Source organism: Schistocerca gregaria, chromosome 8, assembly GCF_023897955.1.
Source record: "Schistocerca gregaria isolate iqSchGreg1 chromosome 8, iqSchGreg1.2, whole genome shotgun sequence".
Lineage (NCBI taxonomy): Eukaryota > Metazoa > Arthropoda > Insecta > Orthoptera > Acrididae > Schistocerca > Schistocerca gregaria.
Genome location: NC_064927.1, coordinates 297,946,298 through 297,964,854, shown reverse-complemented (window position 1 = coordinate 297,964,854; position 18,557 = coordinate 297,946,298). Strand labels below are relative to the sequence as shown.

The window sequence follows — 18,557 nt, the reverse complement described above, 5'->3', positions numbered from 1 at the left end:
AAAACGGAACACTTACAACTATTTTTCGGCAGCCATTTGGTGTCTGTTTGTAACAAATGCTTCTTAAAACGTTGTTGAATATATGAAGCGCCTAGCTTCTTTGCTAGGAGTGCCTCAGCCGTTGAAACTATGTATCAGTTTGATGTTCTTAAAAAAGTGAAACAATCCCTGGTGCGATGCCGTAGAATCTGACTTAGTTACGCCTTCAAAACACATAACAGCTCTAATAGTTAACTAGTTATACATACTGGCGCACAGTGTTGCACCGTAGCAAATTTGTTTTGACAGTTTTTATCTATTTTTATACACGTAACGGTGATTTACGACTGTCACTATTCTGGCCTTAGAGTGAAGCGATATGACAGCTTTAACTGTATAGTATCAACCGGTAATGTCAACGTTATCTCTATAAACACGACACACAATCAATGTAGTATGCACTGCGATGTAGTTAAGCTCATTGCAGTACAAACAGCGATATTATGGAGGACAAACTCAGAACAGTGGTCTGTTATGAGCACTGGGAGACCCTAGTTTCCTTACCTCAAAACAGTAAAATCACTAAACAACATTAGCAAGTTTAAAAGTAATCGTGAGTGTGACACTGCGGACAACCAAGCCATCAGTTCACTTTGCGAATGATGAACCGCCAGTTGCAAAAATAATTGGCGCACTCATACCAGAAGGTAAGGGGTACCATCGAACACACACACACACACACACACACACACACACACACACACAAAAGACGTACCACAAAGGAATTATCCGAATAGGACGGAAATCGATAGCTCTTATGTATGTGTACAGTCAAACAAATAATTACAACTTCAGAAGAGTTGGATGATTCATTCAAGAGAAGAAGCTAGACGAACTGAGCAAGTCCTTGATGTCTTGGTGCGCCGGTGGTACTTGCGTTAGCAGTCATTTGGCTTGGCAATGACTGATATAGTTGTTTGATGTATTGTTGAGAAATATCTTGATGCTCATCAGTGTGGGATCCGTACCAGATCGGGTTGACGGAGGAGATAGAGAAGATCCAAAGAAGAGCTGCGCGTTTCGTCACAGGGTTATTTGGTAGCCGTGATAGCGTTAAGGAGATGTTTAACACACTCAAGTGGCAAACTCTGTAAGAGAGGCGCTCTGCATCGCGGTGTAGCTTGCTCGCCATGTTTCGAGAGGGTGCATTTGTGGATGAGGTATCGAATATATTGCTTCCCCCTACTTATACCTCCCGAGGAGATCACGAATGTAAAATTAGAGAGATTAGAGCGCGCACGGAGGCTTTCAGACAGTCGTTCTTCCCTCGAACCATACGAGACTGGAACAGGAAAGAGAGGTAATGACAGTGGCACGTAAAGTGCCCTCCGCCACACACCGTTGGGTGGCTTGCGTGTATGCCCTTATACTCAGCATATCGGTTCTCCACGGTCCTAGTAATTTAACCATCATATGAGATGTCGGAACTACAAGGAATGCAATAGACATCCGCCTCATGCAAATCAAGGTTATCCTTAATAGAATCTACAAGGACCCTAATCTTAGACGGAGGACGGAGAACACATTACATATCAAATTTCCGTTAAATACGAACAGTCTTGTTGGAGATGCTAATAGCGTAAGGGGGAAAGGCGTGGACCTTGGTACCAACTCGGTATTATGATCATTGACCTGATGCATCGTTGGTTCATAGTGTAACGCAAGTCTGATCAGTCTTTTCCTGTATGCATCCTGACGGAAGATAACCTCAAACTAGCTTAACTCAGCTGACGCTCAGGGTCTGAACTGACGTAGGACCTGTGAACCAAGGTATGAAGTACTCCTTTACGCGGAGCTGGATGTTGACAACTATCATCCTGTCCATACAAGTCAGTAGGAGTAGGCTTCCATCAGCCTTCCTCTTGATCAACACATCAAGGAAGGATGGCAGCCATACTTTGCCTCTTCCGTCACGAAACAAATATTAAAGTGGTTTGAATTCAGATGTTCTAAAATGTTCAAATTCTCACTGCCATGACGACAAGCAACGAAAGTGTCGTCTACTTTCTAGGTTCCGTTAGCTGTGGCATCTCATGTACTGGCCAGACTGTCAAGGTCGTGGAGGACTGGTATTGAGCATAAGCAATAGAAACGCTTACAGCAGCCGAGCAAATCGGCCACTGCTGGACGCTACCGTAGCACCAGTCTTTCTATGGAACATAACAACACGGAGATTCTGTTATACACTTTCAGCTATTTGTGTAGTGCTATTAACGAAGCAGTTGAGATTAAATTAGCAAGTAACATTGGAAACAGACATGGAGGTTTTTTCTTATATTCTGCTTGGAATTCTGTTCTCTGCCTTGGTAAAAAACAGAGGGACGAAGTCAATGCTATTTCACCCGCTGGCTATTGAATTTTACTGACAATAACATCTGACATCGATCCCCTTTGATGGTTCGATGGCGCTAGTGTTCACTGTGCTTGTGTGTGTGTGTGTGTGTGTGTGTGTGTGTGTGTGTGTGTGTGTGTGTTTTATCTTTCCGGAATTTCTCTGCAAACAGAGTTTTTAAATTCCTTGCACGCCGCTTCATCGTTGCAATTTTGTCTTGAAATTCACAGGATATACTCTATTCGAAATATAGGTGGTCGTCGACGATGTCACGTGGCTGCATTCCCGTAATTTATTTGTACACTGTACACGCCGGATGAAACTCAGGGCTTATAATCTTCGTATATGATTTGTCAACACGTTCTGAGACGAATTTCAGCTAGCGCACTTACTCGACGCTCGATGGAGAGGTGCGTCATCAACAGATACGTCTCACTTTTCTGTACCTCTTGCAGTTTCTGCGCAGTCTTCTTCTGTAAGTTCGGTGGCACTTGCGAATAACCTTGTACATACAGCGATATGATGCCGTAGTTAATGGAAGATATCTCACTAAACATAAGACCCCCATTCGGTACCAACAACATGTATATCACGCATACTCTGCACTGGAAATTACAGCCATCTTAACAGAACGTTTGGTAACCGTTGGATTATTCCTTTGAGAAGCGGAAAATGGCCCGCATACTCTACAGACATAACATGTAATATATTTTAATTGTTTGAACATATTCCACATTCCTTACGTCGTTGAACTCCTCTTCGAATGCAAATTCCAGTGACCAAGAAAATATTATTTATTTTCATAAAGAAGCCTGATTGATAAACACGCAACTTTAGACATCAAAATTGCTCTAGTATGTCAGAGAATTTGTCTCATGGTCTGCCATAACTTAACGAAAACTACTGATCTTTTTATTTAATCGGCCTTGATATATTTGGCGCGATCTGTCTTAGCTGCTTCAGCCTGTATATCCAAAAGAATCGAAATCAAAAATTCTTAGATTTCGGGAAAAGTTGTCGGTTAGATGTGCATAATTAGAACTTCACTTGGAGATGCTAAACGGAATCTCCATCAGGACCTCTGTTCTTAAACTTTGTGTTCATGACGTAAATTCTTTCACTTGGTTTACTTTATAGAGGCCCGACTAGAGTGGTATGCAAGTGAGGAGTATGTGATTCTTCCCCGAGAAGGTGTGAGATTAATTCGTGGTGCGACCATTGTGCTCTTTGTCTGTCTCAAGTCACACACTCGAGCTGTTTCCTTCCATGGCCGCTGTTTCCGTTTATCCGGTCCCTAGAAAAATTTGTATGCTCACAAATATACCGTTGTCCCTTTTATACGCAATAATTGTCGTATTCGCTTTATTCATTCTCCCCGTCCTTACAATAAACAACGGGGAGACTAAGTACGATTACCACACCTATCCTAACACGAAAATCGACGCTGTATGTTCCACGCGCATCCTGAATCACACGCTATGGCGTGACACTATTGGCTTGTGCGAATATGCAGAGTATAGATGTAGATGTACAGTGAGTACTGTAGGGTGTCCTTAACTCGATCACGACCATCAGTTGTTTGTTAAGAATCAGTACAAAATATTATAATGTATTTGGATACCAGTAAGTCATTAACCAACATGATTTTCTTTCTTCTAACATTATTCCTTAATAACATGTGAACAGACGTCAGTCTTCTTTAAAGAACACAATAATTTTTTTTTATTTGCACTCCACTCCCCCTTCTCATAACCTATTCAAGAACGTATCACACTGTACCATTTACTTAAGCATGACATTATTGAAAATGGAACTCAAAATATACTTAGGGTCACCTCTACTAGCACTCACTGGACGTGCAAGATGAAAATTATTGAACTACATAAAAAGTAATTTAATTACAAACTACGACGTGCATACATTTTAGTCAACAAGTAAACGTCACAACAGAAATTCGAATTTATGTTACAATGTTAGATACATCTGCAATCATTAGCGATGACGTGGCGCAGACAAACAGCGAAATGCTGCGTCGCCCGCTGAAGTATCGGAATATGGAAGCTGTCGATGACCTCCTGAATGGCTGTTTTCAGATCATCAGCGGTTTTGTGGTTATTACTGCACCGTAGGTGCCGTACCGTAGGTGCAACCACAACGGAGGGGTATCTGTTGAGAGGCCAGACAAACGTGTGGTTCCTGAAGAGGGGCAGCAGGCTTTTCAGTAGTTGCAGGGGCAACAGTCTGGATGATTGACTGATCTGGCCTTGTAACAATAACCGGAACGGCCTGGCTGTGCTGGTACTGCGAACGGCTGAAAGCAAGGGGAAACTACGGCCGTAATTTTTCTCGAGGGCATGCAGCTTTACTGTATGGTTAAATGATGATGGCGTCCTCTTGGGTAAAATATTCCGGAGGTAAAACAGTCCTCCATTCGGATCTCCGGGCGGGGACTACTCAAGAGGACGTCGTTATCAGGAGAAAGAAAACTGGTGTTCTACGGATCGGAGCGTGGAATGTCAGATCCCTTAATTGGGCAGGTAGGTTAGAAAATTTAAAAAGGGAAATGGATAGGTTAAAGTTAGATATAGTGGGAATTAGTGAAGTTCGGTGGCAGGAGGAACAAGACTTTTGGTCAGGTGACTACAGGGTTATAAACACAAAATCAAATAGGGGTAATGCAGGAGTATGTTTAATAATGAGTAGGAAAATAGGAATGCGGGTAAGCTAATACAAACAGCATAGTGAACGCATTATTGTGGCCAAGATAGATACGAAACCCATACCTACTACAGTAGTACAAGTTTATATGCCAACTAGCTCTGCAGATGACGAAGAAATTGAAGAAATGTATGGTCAAATAAAAGAAATTATTCAGATAGTGAAGGGAGGTGAAAATTTAATAGTAATGGGTGACTGGAATTCGAGTGTAGGAAAAGGGATAGGTGGAACGTAGTAGGTGGATATGGATTGGGGCTAAGAAATGAAAGAGGAAGCCGCTTGGTAGCATTTTGCACAGAGCAGAACTTAATCATAGCTAGCAATTGGTTTAAGAATCATGAAAAAAGGTTGTATACATGGAAGAACCCTGGAGATACTAAAAGGTACCAGATAGAATATACAGTGGTAAGACAGAGATTTAGGAACCAGGTTTTAAATTGTAAGACATTTACAGGGGCAGATGTGGACTCTAACCACAATCTATTGGTTATGAACTGTAGATTAAAACTGAAGAAACTGCAAAAAGGTGGGAATTTAAGGAGATGGGACCTGGATAAACTGAAAGAACCAGAGGTTGTACAGAGTTTCATGGAGAGCATAAGGGAACAATTGACAGGAATGGGGGAAAGAAATACAGTAGAAGAAGAATCGGTAGCTTTGAGGGATGAAGTAGTGAAGGCATCAGAGAATCAAGTAGGTAAAAAGACGAGGTCTAGTAGAAATCCTAGGGTAACAGAAGAAATATTGTATTTAATTGATGAAAGGAGAATATATAAAAATGCAATAACTGAAGCAGGCAAAAAGGAATACAAACGTCTCAAAAATGAGATCGACAGGAAGTGAAAAATGGCTAAGCAGGGATGACTAGAGGACAAATGTAACGATGTAGAGGCTTATCTCACTAGGGGTAAGATAGATACTGCCTATAGGAAAATTAAAGAGACCTTTGGAGATAAGAGAACCTCTTGTATGAACATCAAGAGTTCAGATGGAAACCCAGTTCTAAGCAAAGAAGGGAAAGCAGAAATGTGAAAGGAGTATACAGAGGGTCTATACAAGGGCGATGTACTTGAGGACAATATTATGGAAATGGAAGAGGATGTAGATGAAGATGTAATGGGAGATACGATACTGCGTGAAGAGTTTGACAGGACACTGTAAGACCTGCGTCGAAACAAGGCCCCCAGAGTAGACAACATTTCATTGGAACTACTGATGGCCTTGGGAGAGCCAATCCTGACAAAACTCTACCATCTGGTGAGCAAGATGTATGAAATACCCTCAGACTTCAAGAAGAATATAATAATTCCAATCCCAAAGACAGCAGGTGTTGATAGATATGAAAATTGCCGAACAATCAGTTTAATAAGTCACAGCTGCAAAATGCTAACACGAATTCTTTACAGACGAATGGAAAAACTAGTAGAAGCCGACCTTGAGGAAGATCAGTTTGGATTCCATAGAAATACTGGAACACGTGAGGCAATACTGGCCCTACGACTTATCTTAGAAGAAAGATTAAGGAAAGGCAAACCTTCGTTTCTGGCATTTGTATACTTAGAGGAACCTTTTGACAATGTAGATTGGAATACTCTCATTCAAATTCTAAAGGTGGCAGGGGTAAAAGACAGGGAGCGAAACGCTATCTGCAATTTGTACAGAAACCAGATGGCAGTTATAAGAGTCGAGGGACATGAAAGGGAAGCAGTGGTTGGGAAGGGAGTGAGACAGGGTTGTAGCCTCTCACCGCTGTTATTCAATCTGTATATTGAGCAAGCAGTAAAGGAAACAAAAAGAAAAATTCGGAGTAGGTATTAAAATACATGGAGAAGAAATAAAAATTTTGAGGTTCGCCGATGACATTGTAATTCTGTCAGAGACAGCAAAGGACTTGGAAGAGCAGTTGAATGGAATGGACAGTGTCTTGAGAGGAGTATATAAGATGAACATCAACAAAAGCAAAACGAGGATAATGGAATGTAGTCGAATTAAGTCGGGTGATGCTGAGGGAATTAGATTAGGAAATGAGACACTTAAAGTAGCAAACGAGCTTTCCTATTTGGGGAGCAAAATAACTGATGATTGTCGAAGTAGAGAGGATATAAAATGTAGACTGGGAATGGCAAGGAAGGCGTTTCAGAAGAAGAGAAATTTGTTAACATCGAGTACAAGTTTAAGTGTCAGGAAGTCTTTTCTGAAAGTATTTTTATGGAGTGTAGCCATGTATGGAAGTGAAACATGGACGATAAATATTTTGGACAAGAAGAGAATAGAAGCTTTTGAAATGTGGTGCTACAGAAGAATGCTGAAGATTAGATGGGTGATCACATAACTAATGAGGAAGTATTGAATAGGATTGGGGAGAAGATAAGTTTGTGGCACAACTTGACCAGAAGAAGGGATCGGTTGGTAGGACATGTGTTGAGGCATCAAGGGATCACCAATTTAGTATTGGAGGGCAGCGTGGAGGGTAAAAATCGTAGAGGGAGACCAAGAGATGAATAGCCCAAGCAGTTGCAGTAGATAGTGGGAGATGAAGAAGCTTGCACAGGATAGAGTAGCATGGAGAGCTGCATCAAACCAGTCTCAGGACTGAAGACCACCACAACAACAACTGCTGCACACCTTGTCTTTAATATAGCTCCACAAAAAGGGGTCGCATGTGTTCACATCCTGAGGATATGGCGGCCAACGAGGTCCAAGCCAATTTCCTCTGAGCAGCCCAGAGCCGGAATGAGGTCCCGAAAGTAGTCCTCTAATACATCACACTCTCTTCTGCTTCGATGGGGTCAACATCTGTCTTGCAAGAATCACATGTTGTCCAAATAAGGTTCACTTTGGCTAATGGGGATGAAATAATCTTCCAAAACCTTCGTGTACCATTCAGTAGTCACGTGCCATCAAGGAAGATCGCACTGATTATTCCATGACTGGACACTGCACACCGCACAGTCACCCGTTGCAAACGGTGAAGAGCCTTCTTGATCGCGAAATGTGGATTCTCAGTGCCTCAAACGCGGCAATTGACGAACCCTTCCAAATGAAAGTGGGCTTCGTGGCTGAACAAAACAATAATGCGTAGACTATTTCCGCGACTAACTGTGCAGTTTGAACGTCCTAACGCTAACCGGTCAGAGGATTTTATTTACAGTTCAATAATTGTCACTTTATACCTCGCTAAATATGCTTCCTGGGATTGACAGTAAACATACGGAAACGCGAGGAAAATGCAGATTTACATAACCCAATAGGAGCAGCATTCCTACCTTATCTTCATTGCTGTACGCTCTACTCACACGAAGCTGTAAGGGATGACGGTTAACTGAATGACGAATGTGCACTTTCATTGTGTTTGTATTTATTACTGTCAACTCGAGCAAGTGGACGAGTTGCTTTGTCACGGGTACTGCACGATAGCTAGTACAGAGCTTCAAAGTGAATTTTGTGTTTGGTTTTGTAGAAAGTAATGTTTGCGTGAATGCTACACATTGTGACACACTTTTGATCAGCCTTGATAAGAGGAATTGGATCACCAAATAAAAAATATAGTGTGCTATGTTTAATGCCCTCCTGGTAGATAAACAACATTTTCTTGGTACTTTCGTTTTACTTCGCATGTGTTTAAAAGTTACTGGTGGTCAAGATAAATGGGAAAATCCGCAATATTACCCATACATCATTAATTGTACAAGCTACTATGAAGTCATGGCAGAGAGCAATTCTCATTGCAAAAGAGGCGTTGATTATGTTACACTACACATATTTTTTCTGAAAGGAGGTTGGTCTTAGTCAAGATTCCAATGCCCCATAATATTAACCACTCTTTTGGCTACAAAACTATATTTTCCAACACAATCTCGATAACCCACACCTTAGTGAGAGGGCCTGAATGCCCGCATGGTATTATTCTACTGGTCGACCATGGAGCATACGTCTTGCTAAAGCAATAACCCCGCCATTGTCCCCGTACTGCTTCCTGCAGAGTGCGTCCTTTATTGGGCCAAACGTATGGAAATCGGGGTACAGGATCCAAGATTTTGGGTGGATGAGAAAGAACAGTCCTGTGCCGTTTTGTGATCTCTTCTCGGGTGCGCAGACTTAAGGAGGCATTGTGGTGTCATGGTGATAGAGGAGATCGTTTGTGTTTTTGTGATGACGAACACTCGTAAGTCAGTTATGTAATTTTCTGAAGGTACGCGATACATTTTCAAGTTGATGGTGGCACTATGAGGGAGAACGACAAACAGAATAACCCCTTCAGAGTCCCAGAGGGCTATCGCTATAACTTTACTGGCTGAGAGTGCGTCTTTCAACATTTTCTTCGAAGGAGAGGCGATGTGGCGCTGCTCCATGAGTTGTTATTTAGATTGTCGTTCGAAGTGACAATCCCATGTTTCATCCCCTGTGACGATGTTCGAAAAAAAGTTATCACTGTTCGTTTCGTAACGCGCAAGCAAATCCGCATATATGATGATTCGTTGCTTTTCTTTTACGTTGCGAGGAACCCAGCCGGTGCATACCAGTGACTACCACAACTGGTGGACGAGTGTGTCACACGCAGACGTCCACTTCAGCCCATCAACTCACCGTGCTTTTGTTCACTGCCGTCTCTCCGAAGACATTCTGCGTTTCATTCTAGTGTTTGTTAAGCTCTTTGTAATTTATGAGTCGAATCTCTGATACGCTCTTGGGTGATTCAGCGATGAGGTAATTGGCAGCAGCACCGTCATCTATATGTTCGCTTTGGGTGTATTTTGAGCGCGAGACACACAAGCTAAGTCCCTGGGCTCTGGTAGAATGGAGTCATAAGAGGAATGGTGTGGTGTAGAGTGTGGGGCCCTGGTGCGGAGCGAGGGCTCACCTCTGTCCAGGGCTGCGGTCCGAGGAGGCGGCGCTGTCGCGCTTGGAGTCGTCGCCGTCGGCCTCGCCGTCCTCCTCGCGGGACGTGGCCAGCGACGGCGCAGTGGCGGGCGAGCTGCCGGAGGCGGAGGAGCCGCCGCCCCCGCCGTCGCTGCCGGCAGCCGCCGCCGCCGCCCCCGCACCCGTACCACTGCTGTCCACCATGGCCGCCCCCTCGTGCTGCGACGCCGGCTGGTGCTGCTGCTGCTGCTGCGGGCTCGTCGACGCTGCACCCTCCACCTCCTCCACCTGTCCGAGGGAGAAACGCACCTGCCTTAATGTATAGTTTCCTTATCGCTGCAGTACGTAATATACCTTCAACGCTCATATCATTTACTAAAACAATATTCGAAAGAAGGCGAACTTTAGTCGGTGAGAAGATATCTTGAAAGGAGTCCCACAGGGTTAAATTTTTGGCCCTCTCATATTCCATAAGAAGAGGGGCTTTTCGATGTGCACAGAACGTCGGATGAAGAAAGTGCACAAAAATCATCTTACACTTTATCATTCTGGATGACGATCTAGTCAATAATGAAAGTCAAAGCTTTTTTACGATATATTGATAATTTTACTTGGTTGGTATTTCTTATTAAGTAGTAATGTTTTGAACTGCAGTTACAGGTTGTGCGGACGATTTCCTACATATTACGCTCCTGTGGCATTTTTGGTGTTTTTCTTCTTTTTATAAACCCCAATTTGCGGTTTTTTCCCACATTTCATAGCACTATGAACTAAACATTTGTCTCGATAAAGTGTTTTGGTTTCTGTTGCCCACTGTCAGATGTTTTTGCCAAAGATCGAATTTTATTGCCAAACCTTAGAGTGTAATTATTGAAGTATCTGTGATCTGTTTGTATGACCAATATGTAAATTAAATAGGAAACATATGTACGTATTCCACTCCACTGATGAAGCCTTGCAGAAAATAGGGGCGAAATGCGTATGGCACTAAAATTGTGTTTTATTCAGTTGCTGTCAGACGGTCGATAAGTAAAAATTATCAGTATACCGTAATATTACAAGCAACTGAGGAAGACAGGACTACAAAAGATGACGATGTCGAAGCTTTTTGTTTATACGCCCGTGTTTCAATATGTAAGTTAAAAAGAAACCTCACGAGTGTATAAACGTCTCTTGCACGCTAAATTACACGTCCAGCCACAAGAGACGATCAGCTCTTTCAATCATCGACGGTAGATCTTCCATGCGAGCAAATTGCACGCGAAATCGACATCTCCACTGCAGTGGATATTGTGCTCAATATAATTAATTACTCGCTATTTAGCTTGACATATCCCAGACGTGAATCAAGTCAAGCGAATGAGACTGTCTCTCCAGCACGTAATGCGCTACTAGGATAAGGACACTCATCTCCGCAAAATATCGTCAGAGGCGTAGAAACGTGGGTGAATCATATGGCACATGAGACGAAGAGAGCTTCAACGTCTTCCACTTCCTCCAGCGTCCATCCCTCTTCACCCCTCACACCCCTTCCCATCACACATTGCATGTTTTGAAACAACGGTATCCACGAAGGACGTTATGGTCACCGTTTTTTGAGACGCAAAGGACAAGCTACAGGTAGATATTCTCACCCACAGCGCGACCGTGAGTGCTGCGAGCTATTAAGCCATACTGAAACGAATGGGAAATCTGATTCAGAGGAGACTATCGCTATAGTTTTTGAAAAAAAGTTGTGTTGCTTCACGTAAAGACCCGATGCATATGGCCTTGGCTACACCTGATACTTCCGACGTTTTCGATGGTCTGTGTTAAGACAACCTCCATATAGCCTGTTTATCGCACCAAGTTCAGAATGGTTCTAATGGCTCTGAGCACTATGGGACTTAGCATCTGAGGTCATCAGTCCCCTAGAACTTAGAACTACTCAAACCTAACTAACCTAAGAACATCACACATATCAATGCCCGAGGCAGGATTCGACCCTGCAACCGTAGCTGTCTCACCGTTCCAGACTGAAGCGCGTAGAACCTCTCGGTCACACCATCCGACTCGCACCATGTGATTCTCATGTCTTCGGATTGTCAAAGAAGCAACTAACCAGCCACTGCTTCAGAACCCACGCCGATCATCAGGAAGCTATTGTTAATCTGTCCCTACAACTAGTAGCTTATTACGTGCTCGAGAGACAATCTCAGTCGCTTAACTTCATCTTAGCTGTCAAAAAAAGACCTGTTCTGCCCAACAGAGTTACACCGACAGCACATCAGCAGGTGTCAGTCAATGTCCAAATTCTTGGCTGTATGCGTTGATGAAAACCTTATGAAAGACATTAATGATCTTCCTAAACAAATAAGTTCAACAACAATCGCTAATCGTACAACTGCTAGTTTCCGGAGCAAACAAATCAACATCTTTATTTCTTTAGGATATTTCCATTCATTACTGTCTTATAATTTTACTGGTAACTCAGATTTCGATCCGAAGAACTGATTAAACTAAAGCGACCAGTGAGAATAATATAACAATATGCTCTCCGGCATTCATGCTGTAGATACAAGTTCGAGGAATTAGGCATTTTAACCGCTCTTTTATTACTAATTACTAAAGCTGATAGTGTTCAGAAATATAGTCAAAGTGCAAGCAGAAAAACATTTTCTGAATAAATCCATCTATATCGATTAATACACTTGATAAGACAGAACATAATGACCACCTACGTCATAAACGGTATGTCCACCTTTGGCACGGATAACTGCTGCGAAGCGTCGTGACATTGAAGCTACGTGGCCTGGAGCGAACTACCACCATACCTGCACACACAAGTCACACAAGTCACGATGAGCTCTGACGCCACGTTCAACCACATCCCAGACGGGTTCAACTGGGTTCAGATTTGGCGAGTTGGAGAGTTAATACATCAACTGGAACTCGCCAATGTTGTCTTCGAACCACTCCACCACACGTCTGGCCTTGCGACATGGCGCATTATCTTCTTGAAAAATGGCGCTGCAATCAGGAAAAATGATAGTCATGAAGGGGTTTCCGTGGTCTGGAACCAGTGTATGGTAGTCCTTGGCAGTCATGGTCCCTTGCAAGAGTCCACTCTACCCACGGATGCCCATGTGAATGTTCACCAGAGCTTAATGGAACCACCACAAACTTGTCTTCTTCCCACAATACAGGTGTCAAGGAGCTGCCTCCTGGAAGACGGAAGATTAGCGCCCACCCATCGGCATGATGAAGATTGTATCGGAATTCATCAGACAATGCAACACACTGTCACTGTTGCCGAAGTCGTGATGTTAACATTGTCACCTGCACGAGTAGTCGGCTGCAAAGGTCTATCGTTAGGAGAGTTCGGTGCACTTTGTGTTTGTGTGTTCAGCCACACTTTTACTCTACCTAGCATTACAGTCTGATGTTAGTTGCGCCACATTTAGACGCCTGTCCTATTTTACCAGTCTGTCAGCCTACTACGTCCGATATGTGTAATGACGGTTGGCCGCCGAACCCCACGACATATGAACGTCGTTTCAACTTGGTTTTTGAACAGACTCACCACAGAACACCTCGAACACCCGACATGTTGTGCAGTCTCCGATATGCTAGTGCAGAGCCCCGGGCCATCACAATCTGCCTTCGGTCAAACTAAGATAGGTCGCGACCTTTCCCCATTCTAGACACAGACACCAAGGTGACTGGTACTACATGCACCATACGTGTGTCGGATTAGCAGTCATTCCTCACCATGTACACCGCTATCACCTGGGCGGGTTTATATCTGTAGTAGGTCGGTGGACACAATATTCTGGTTGATCAGTGTATATTTTTTATTTGTAACTTCGTTTTGCCTACTGTCGTCATGACATCAAAACTTAGGACTAATTAGTCGATACTCAATGTCAGTATCAATAAAACTTATGCCTCAATATGGTCGTGTAATCGACCATTATTCAGGTTAAGGATCCTACAAACGCACCACCAATTTATCAACAGTCGGATCAGCTTAGTAGCCTCCACACTGTCCCACCAACGGTATGCAAAGATCACAGCACTGCCCTGTTCTTATACCTGAATGTTCGTTGTTTATTTTACGTTTGTTGAGGCTGTGTTGCTCACGGTGCAGCTTGGTGCAAGAATCATTCCAAAAAAGAAAAATGACAGCAGAACGTATTTGTTATTAAGAGCTAGAATTTGGTGACAACAGTCAGTCAGTCTCTCTTTTACAAGTATTACTTTCCATAGCCTCCCTTATGCTATAGGTATAACGCTACGCCAGCATTATTTAAGAGCGTGTATTCTGTGTTATAGATGTTCTACTATATTGATAGCTTTGTTTACACTGCATCCGTGGCAGAAAGACCTCTCCATTGGCCTCAGACTTCTACCACAGTTCATATGAAATGGTTTTTCTTTGAACCTTATAGTCTGTTGTGACTACTCGTGGAAACCATCCTCATCACACCATTGAATATCCAAGAGTTTCAGTCTATGCACAAGAACTTCCAATGCTTACCGATAGTTTTAAAGGGAACTGTTGAGTTTTTATGCCCTGATTTGTTTGAATAATGTCGGAGCAGAGGCTGTGTTGGACAGTGGCTGTGTTGGACACCCCAATCGTGGCCTCTCACGAAGCTCGGCTTCAGCTTTTCCTGGTGCTTTGACGCTCTTAATGCATTTCCAACAGTACTTTCTCTGCATCATTAATATATGCTTCACCCAAGTGATTCTCACCAGGGTTTCTTTTTCAACAACCAAGAATTCAGAATGAGATTTTCACTCGCAGCGGAGTGTGCGCTGATATAAAACTTCCTGGAAGAGCACTTGCCCGCGAAAGGCAAAGGTCCTGAGTGCGAGTCTCGGTCCGGCAAACAGTTTTAATCTGCCAGGAAGTTTCAAACCAAAGATTCAATTACAGAGCGCTGCTTGCAACGAGCAGTGCAGCCGGTTAACAAGTGGTAATGTGCTACAACATACTCTAAACATGGTAACAGTATAACGGTATTTCTCGCTGAATGTGAGCTGGAAACTGCACTCTAATTCGACCAAAATTCTTGCTGGTACGCAGATAAAATGGATGAAAACATGTAATATACAGTTCTCTTTGTGATTATTAGAAACCAATGTCGAGTGTTGAATGATGTCATCCATGCTACGATCAGCACAGAGAAAAGACACAGCTGTCGGTTTTTGTCTACACCTGCTCTGATGTGACAGCACCAGTTCCAATACTACAAGTGAGTGATACGTTGCTCACAGCACCAAGTCAGTACTCTTGCTTGAAATTTGCTTGTAACTTAGTGCAAGCGTAGTGTATAAGGCATTTAACATGAGCAGTTCTAACGGTACTGCGGCCGTGAGGACAAATGCAGAGCCTGGCTATTTATCAGCTCGCGCTCAGTTTACACTTGGACAAACCGTTAAATAACAAGTCTGGATGACTGACTGATCTGGCCTTGTAACACTAACCAAAATAGCCTTGCTGTTCTGGTACTGCGAACGGCTGAAAGCAAGGGGCCGTAAATTTTCCCTAGGGCATGTAGCTTTACTGTATGATTAAATGATGATGGCGTCCTCTTCGGTAAAATATTCCGGAGGTAAAATAGTCCCCCCTTCGGATCTCCGGGCGGGGACTACTCAGGAGGACATTGTTATTAGGTGAAAGAAAACTGGCGTTCTACGGATCGGAGCGTGGAATGTCAGCTCCCTTAATCAGGCAGGTAGGTTAGAAAATTTCAAAAGGGAAATTGATAGGTTAATGTTAGATATCGTGGGAATTAGTGAAGTTCGGTGGCAGGAGGAACAAGACTCCTGGTCAGGTGAATACAGGGTTATAAATAGAAAATCAAATAGGGCTAATGCAGGAGTAGGTTTAATAATGAATAAAAAATAGGAGTACGGGTAAGCTACTACAAACAGCATATTGAACGCATTATTGTTACCAAGATAGACACGAAGCCCACACCTACTACAGTAGTGCAAGTTTATATGCGAACTAGATCTGCAGATGACGAAGAAATTGATTAAATGTATGAGGCGATAAACGAAATGATTCAAATAGTAAAGGGAGACGAAAACATAATAGTCATGGGTGACTGGAATTCAAGCGTAGGAAAAGGGAGAGAAGGAAACATAGTAGGTGAATATGGATTGGGGCTAAGACATGAAAGAGGTAGCCGTCTGGTAGAATTTTGCACAGAGCATAACTTAATCATAGCTAAAACTTGGTTCAAGTAGGTTGTGTACATGCAAGAATCCTGGAGATACTAGAAGGTATCAGATAGATTATATAATGATAAGACAGAGATTTAGGAACCAGGTTTTAAATAGTAAGACATTTCCAGGGGCAGATGTGGACTCTGACCACAATCTATTGGTTATGAACTCTAGATTAAAACTGAAGAAACTGCAAAAAGGTGGGAATTTAAGGAGATGGGACCTGGATAAACTAAAAGAACCAGAAGTTGTACGGAGTTTCAAGGAGAGCATAAGGGAGCAATTGACAGGAATGGGGGAAAGAAATACAATAGAAGAAGAATGGGTAGCTTTGAGGGATGAAATAGTGAAGGCAGCAGAGGATCAGATAGGTAAAAAGACGAGGGCTAGTAGAAACCCTTGGGTAACAGAAGAAATATTGAATTTAATTTATGAAAGGAGAAAATATGAAAAGGCAGTAAATGAAGCAGGGAAAAAGGAATACAAACGTCTCAAAAATGAGATCGACAGGAAGTGAAAAATGGCTAAGCAGGGATGGCTAGAGGACAAATGTAAGGATATAGAGGCTTATCTCACTAGGGGTAAGATAGATACTGCCTACAGGAAAATTAAAGAGACCTTTGGAGAAGGGAGAACCACTTGCATGAATATCAAGAGCTTTGATGGAAACCCAGTTCTAAGTATAGAAGGGAAAGCAGAAAGATGAAAGGGGTATTAGAGGGTCTATACAAGGGCGATGTACTTGAGGACAATATTATGGAAACGGAAGACGATGTAGATGAAGATGAAATGGGAGATTTGATACTGCGTGAAGAGCTTGACAGAGCACTGAAAGACCTGAGTCCAAACAAGGCTTCCGGAGTAGACAACATTACATTGGAACTACTGACGGCCTTGGGAGAGCCAGTCCTGACAAAACTCTACCATCTGGTGAGCAAGGTGTATGAGACAGGCGAAATACCCTCAGACATAAAGAAGAATACAATTATTCCAATCCCAAAGAAAGTAGGTGTTGACAGATGTGAAAATTACCGAAATATCTGTTTAATAAGTCACGGCTGCAAAATACTAACGCGAAGTCTTTATAGACGAATGGAAAAACTGATAGAAGCCGACCTCGGGAAAGATCAGTTGGGATTCCGTAGAAATGTTGGAACACGTGAGGCAATACCGACCCTACGACTTAACTTAGAAGAAAGATTATGGAAAGGCAAACCTATGTTTCTAGACTTTGAGAAAGCTTTTGACAATGTTGATTGGGATACACTCTTTCAAATTCTGAAGGTGGCAGAGGTAAAATACCGGGAGCGAAAGGCTATTTACAGAAAGCAGATGGCAGTTATAAGAGTCGAGGCGTATGAAAGGGAAGCAGTGGTTGGTAAGGGAGTGAGACAGGGTTGTAGCCTATCCCCGATGTTATTCAATCTGTATATTGAGCAAGCAATAAAGGAAAGAAAAGAAAAATTCGGAGTAGGAATTAAAACCCATGAAGAAGAAATAAAAACTTTGAGAATCGCCGATGACATTGTAGTTCTGTCAGAGACAGCAAAGGACTTGGAGGAGTAGTTGAACGGAATGGACAGTGTCTTGAAAGGAGGATATAAGATGAACATCAACAAAAGCAAAACTAAGATAATGGAATGTAGTCAAATTAAGTCGGGTGATGCTTCGGGAATTAGATTAGGAAATGAGACACCCAAAGTAGTAAAGGCATTTTGCTATTTGAGGAACAAAATAATAGTTGATGGTCGAAGTAGAGAGGATATAAAAAGTAGACTGGCCTTGACAAGGAATGCGTTTCTGAAGAAGAAAAATTTGTTAACATCGAGTGTAGATTTAAGTGTCAGGAGGTCGTTTCTGAAAGTATTTGTATTTCTGAAAGTAGTTGTTTGGAGTGTAGCCATGTATGGAAGTGAAACGTGGACGATAAATAGTTTAGACAAGAAGAGAATAGAAACTTTCGAAATGTGGTGCTACTGAAGAATGCTGAAGATTAGATGGGTAGACCACATAACTAATGAGGAGGTATTGAATAGAATTGGGGAGAAGAGGAGCTTGTGGCACAACTTGACTATAGGAAGGGATCGGTTGGTAGGACATGTTCTGAGACGTCGAGGGATCACCAATTTAGTTTGGAGGGCAGCGTGGAGGGTAAAAATCGTAAAGGGAGACTAAGAGATGAATACACAAGCAGATTCAAAGGGATGTCGGCTCCCGTAGGTACTCGGAGATGAAGTTGCACAGGATTGGGTAGCATGGAGAGCTGCATCAAACCAGTCTCAGGACTGAAGACCACAACAAACATGCGTGAGAAACGTGTTGTGTATTAGGTTAATTTCTGACGTGTGTCGGAGTGAGCTTGATTTTGTAAAACGCAGCTACAAGAGAT

The 18,557-nt window shown here is 42.7% G+C and overlaps 1 protein-coding gene across 1 annotated transcript in view; it reads right to left on the bottom strand.

Moving 5' to 3' along the window:
• LOC126285155 (cyclic nucleotide-gated cation channel alpha-3-like) overlaps positions 1 to 18,557 on the bottom strand; it is an 884,508-nt gene that overhangs the window by 801,528 nt on the left and 64,423 nt on the right. The window contains exon 2 of the mRNA XM_049984467.1: positions 9,951 to 10,237. Within this exon, the coding sequence (XP_049840424.1) occupies positions 9,951 to 10,237 (287 nt within the window). The remainder of the gene's footprint in view (positions 1 to 9,950; positions 10,238 to 18,557) is intronic.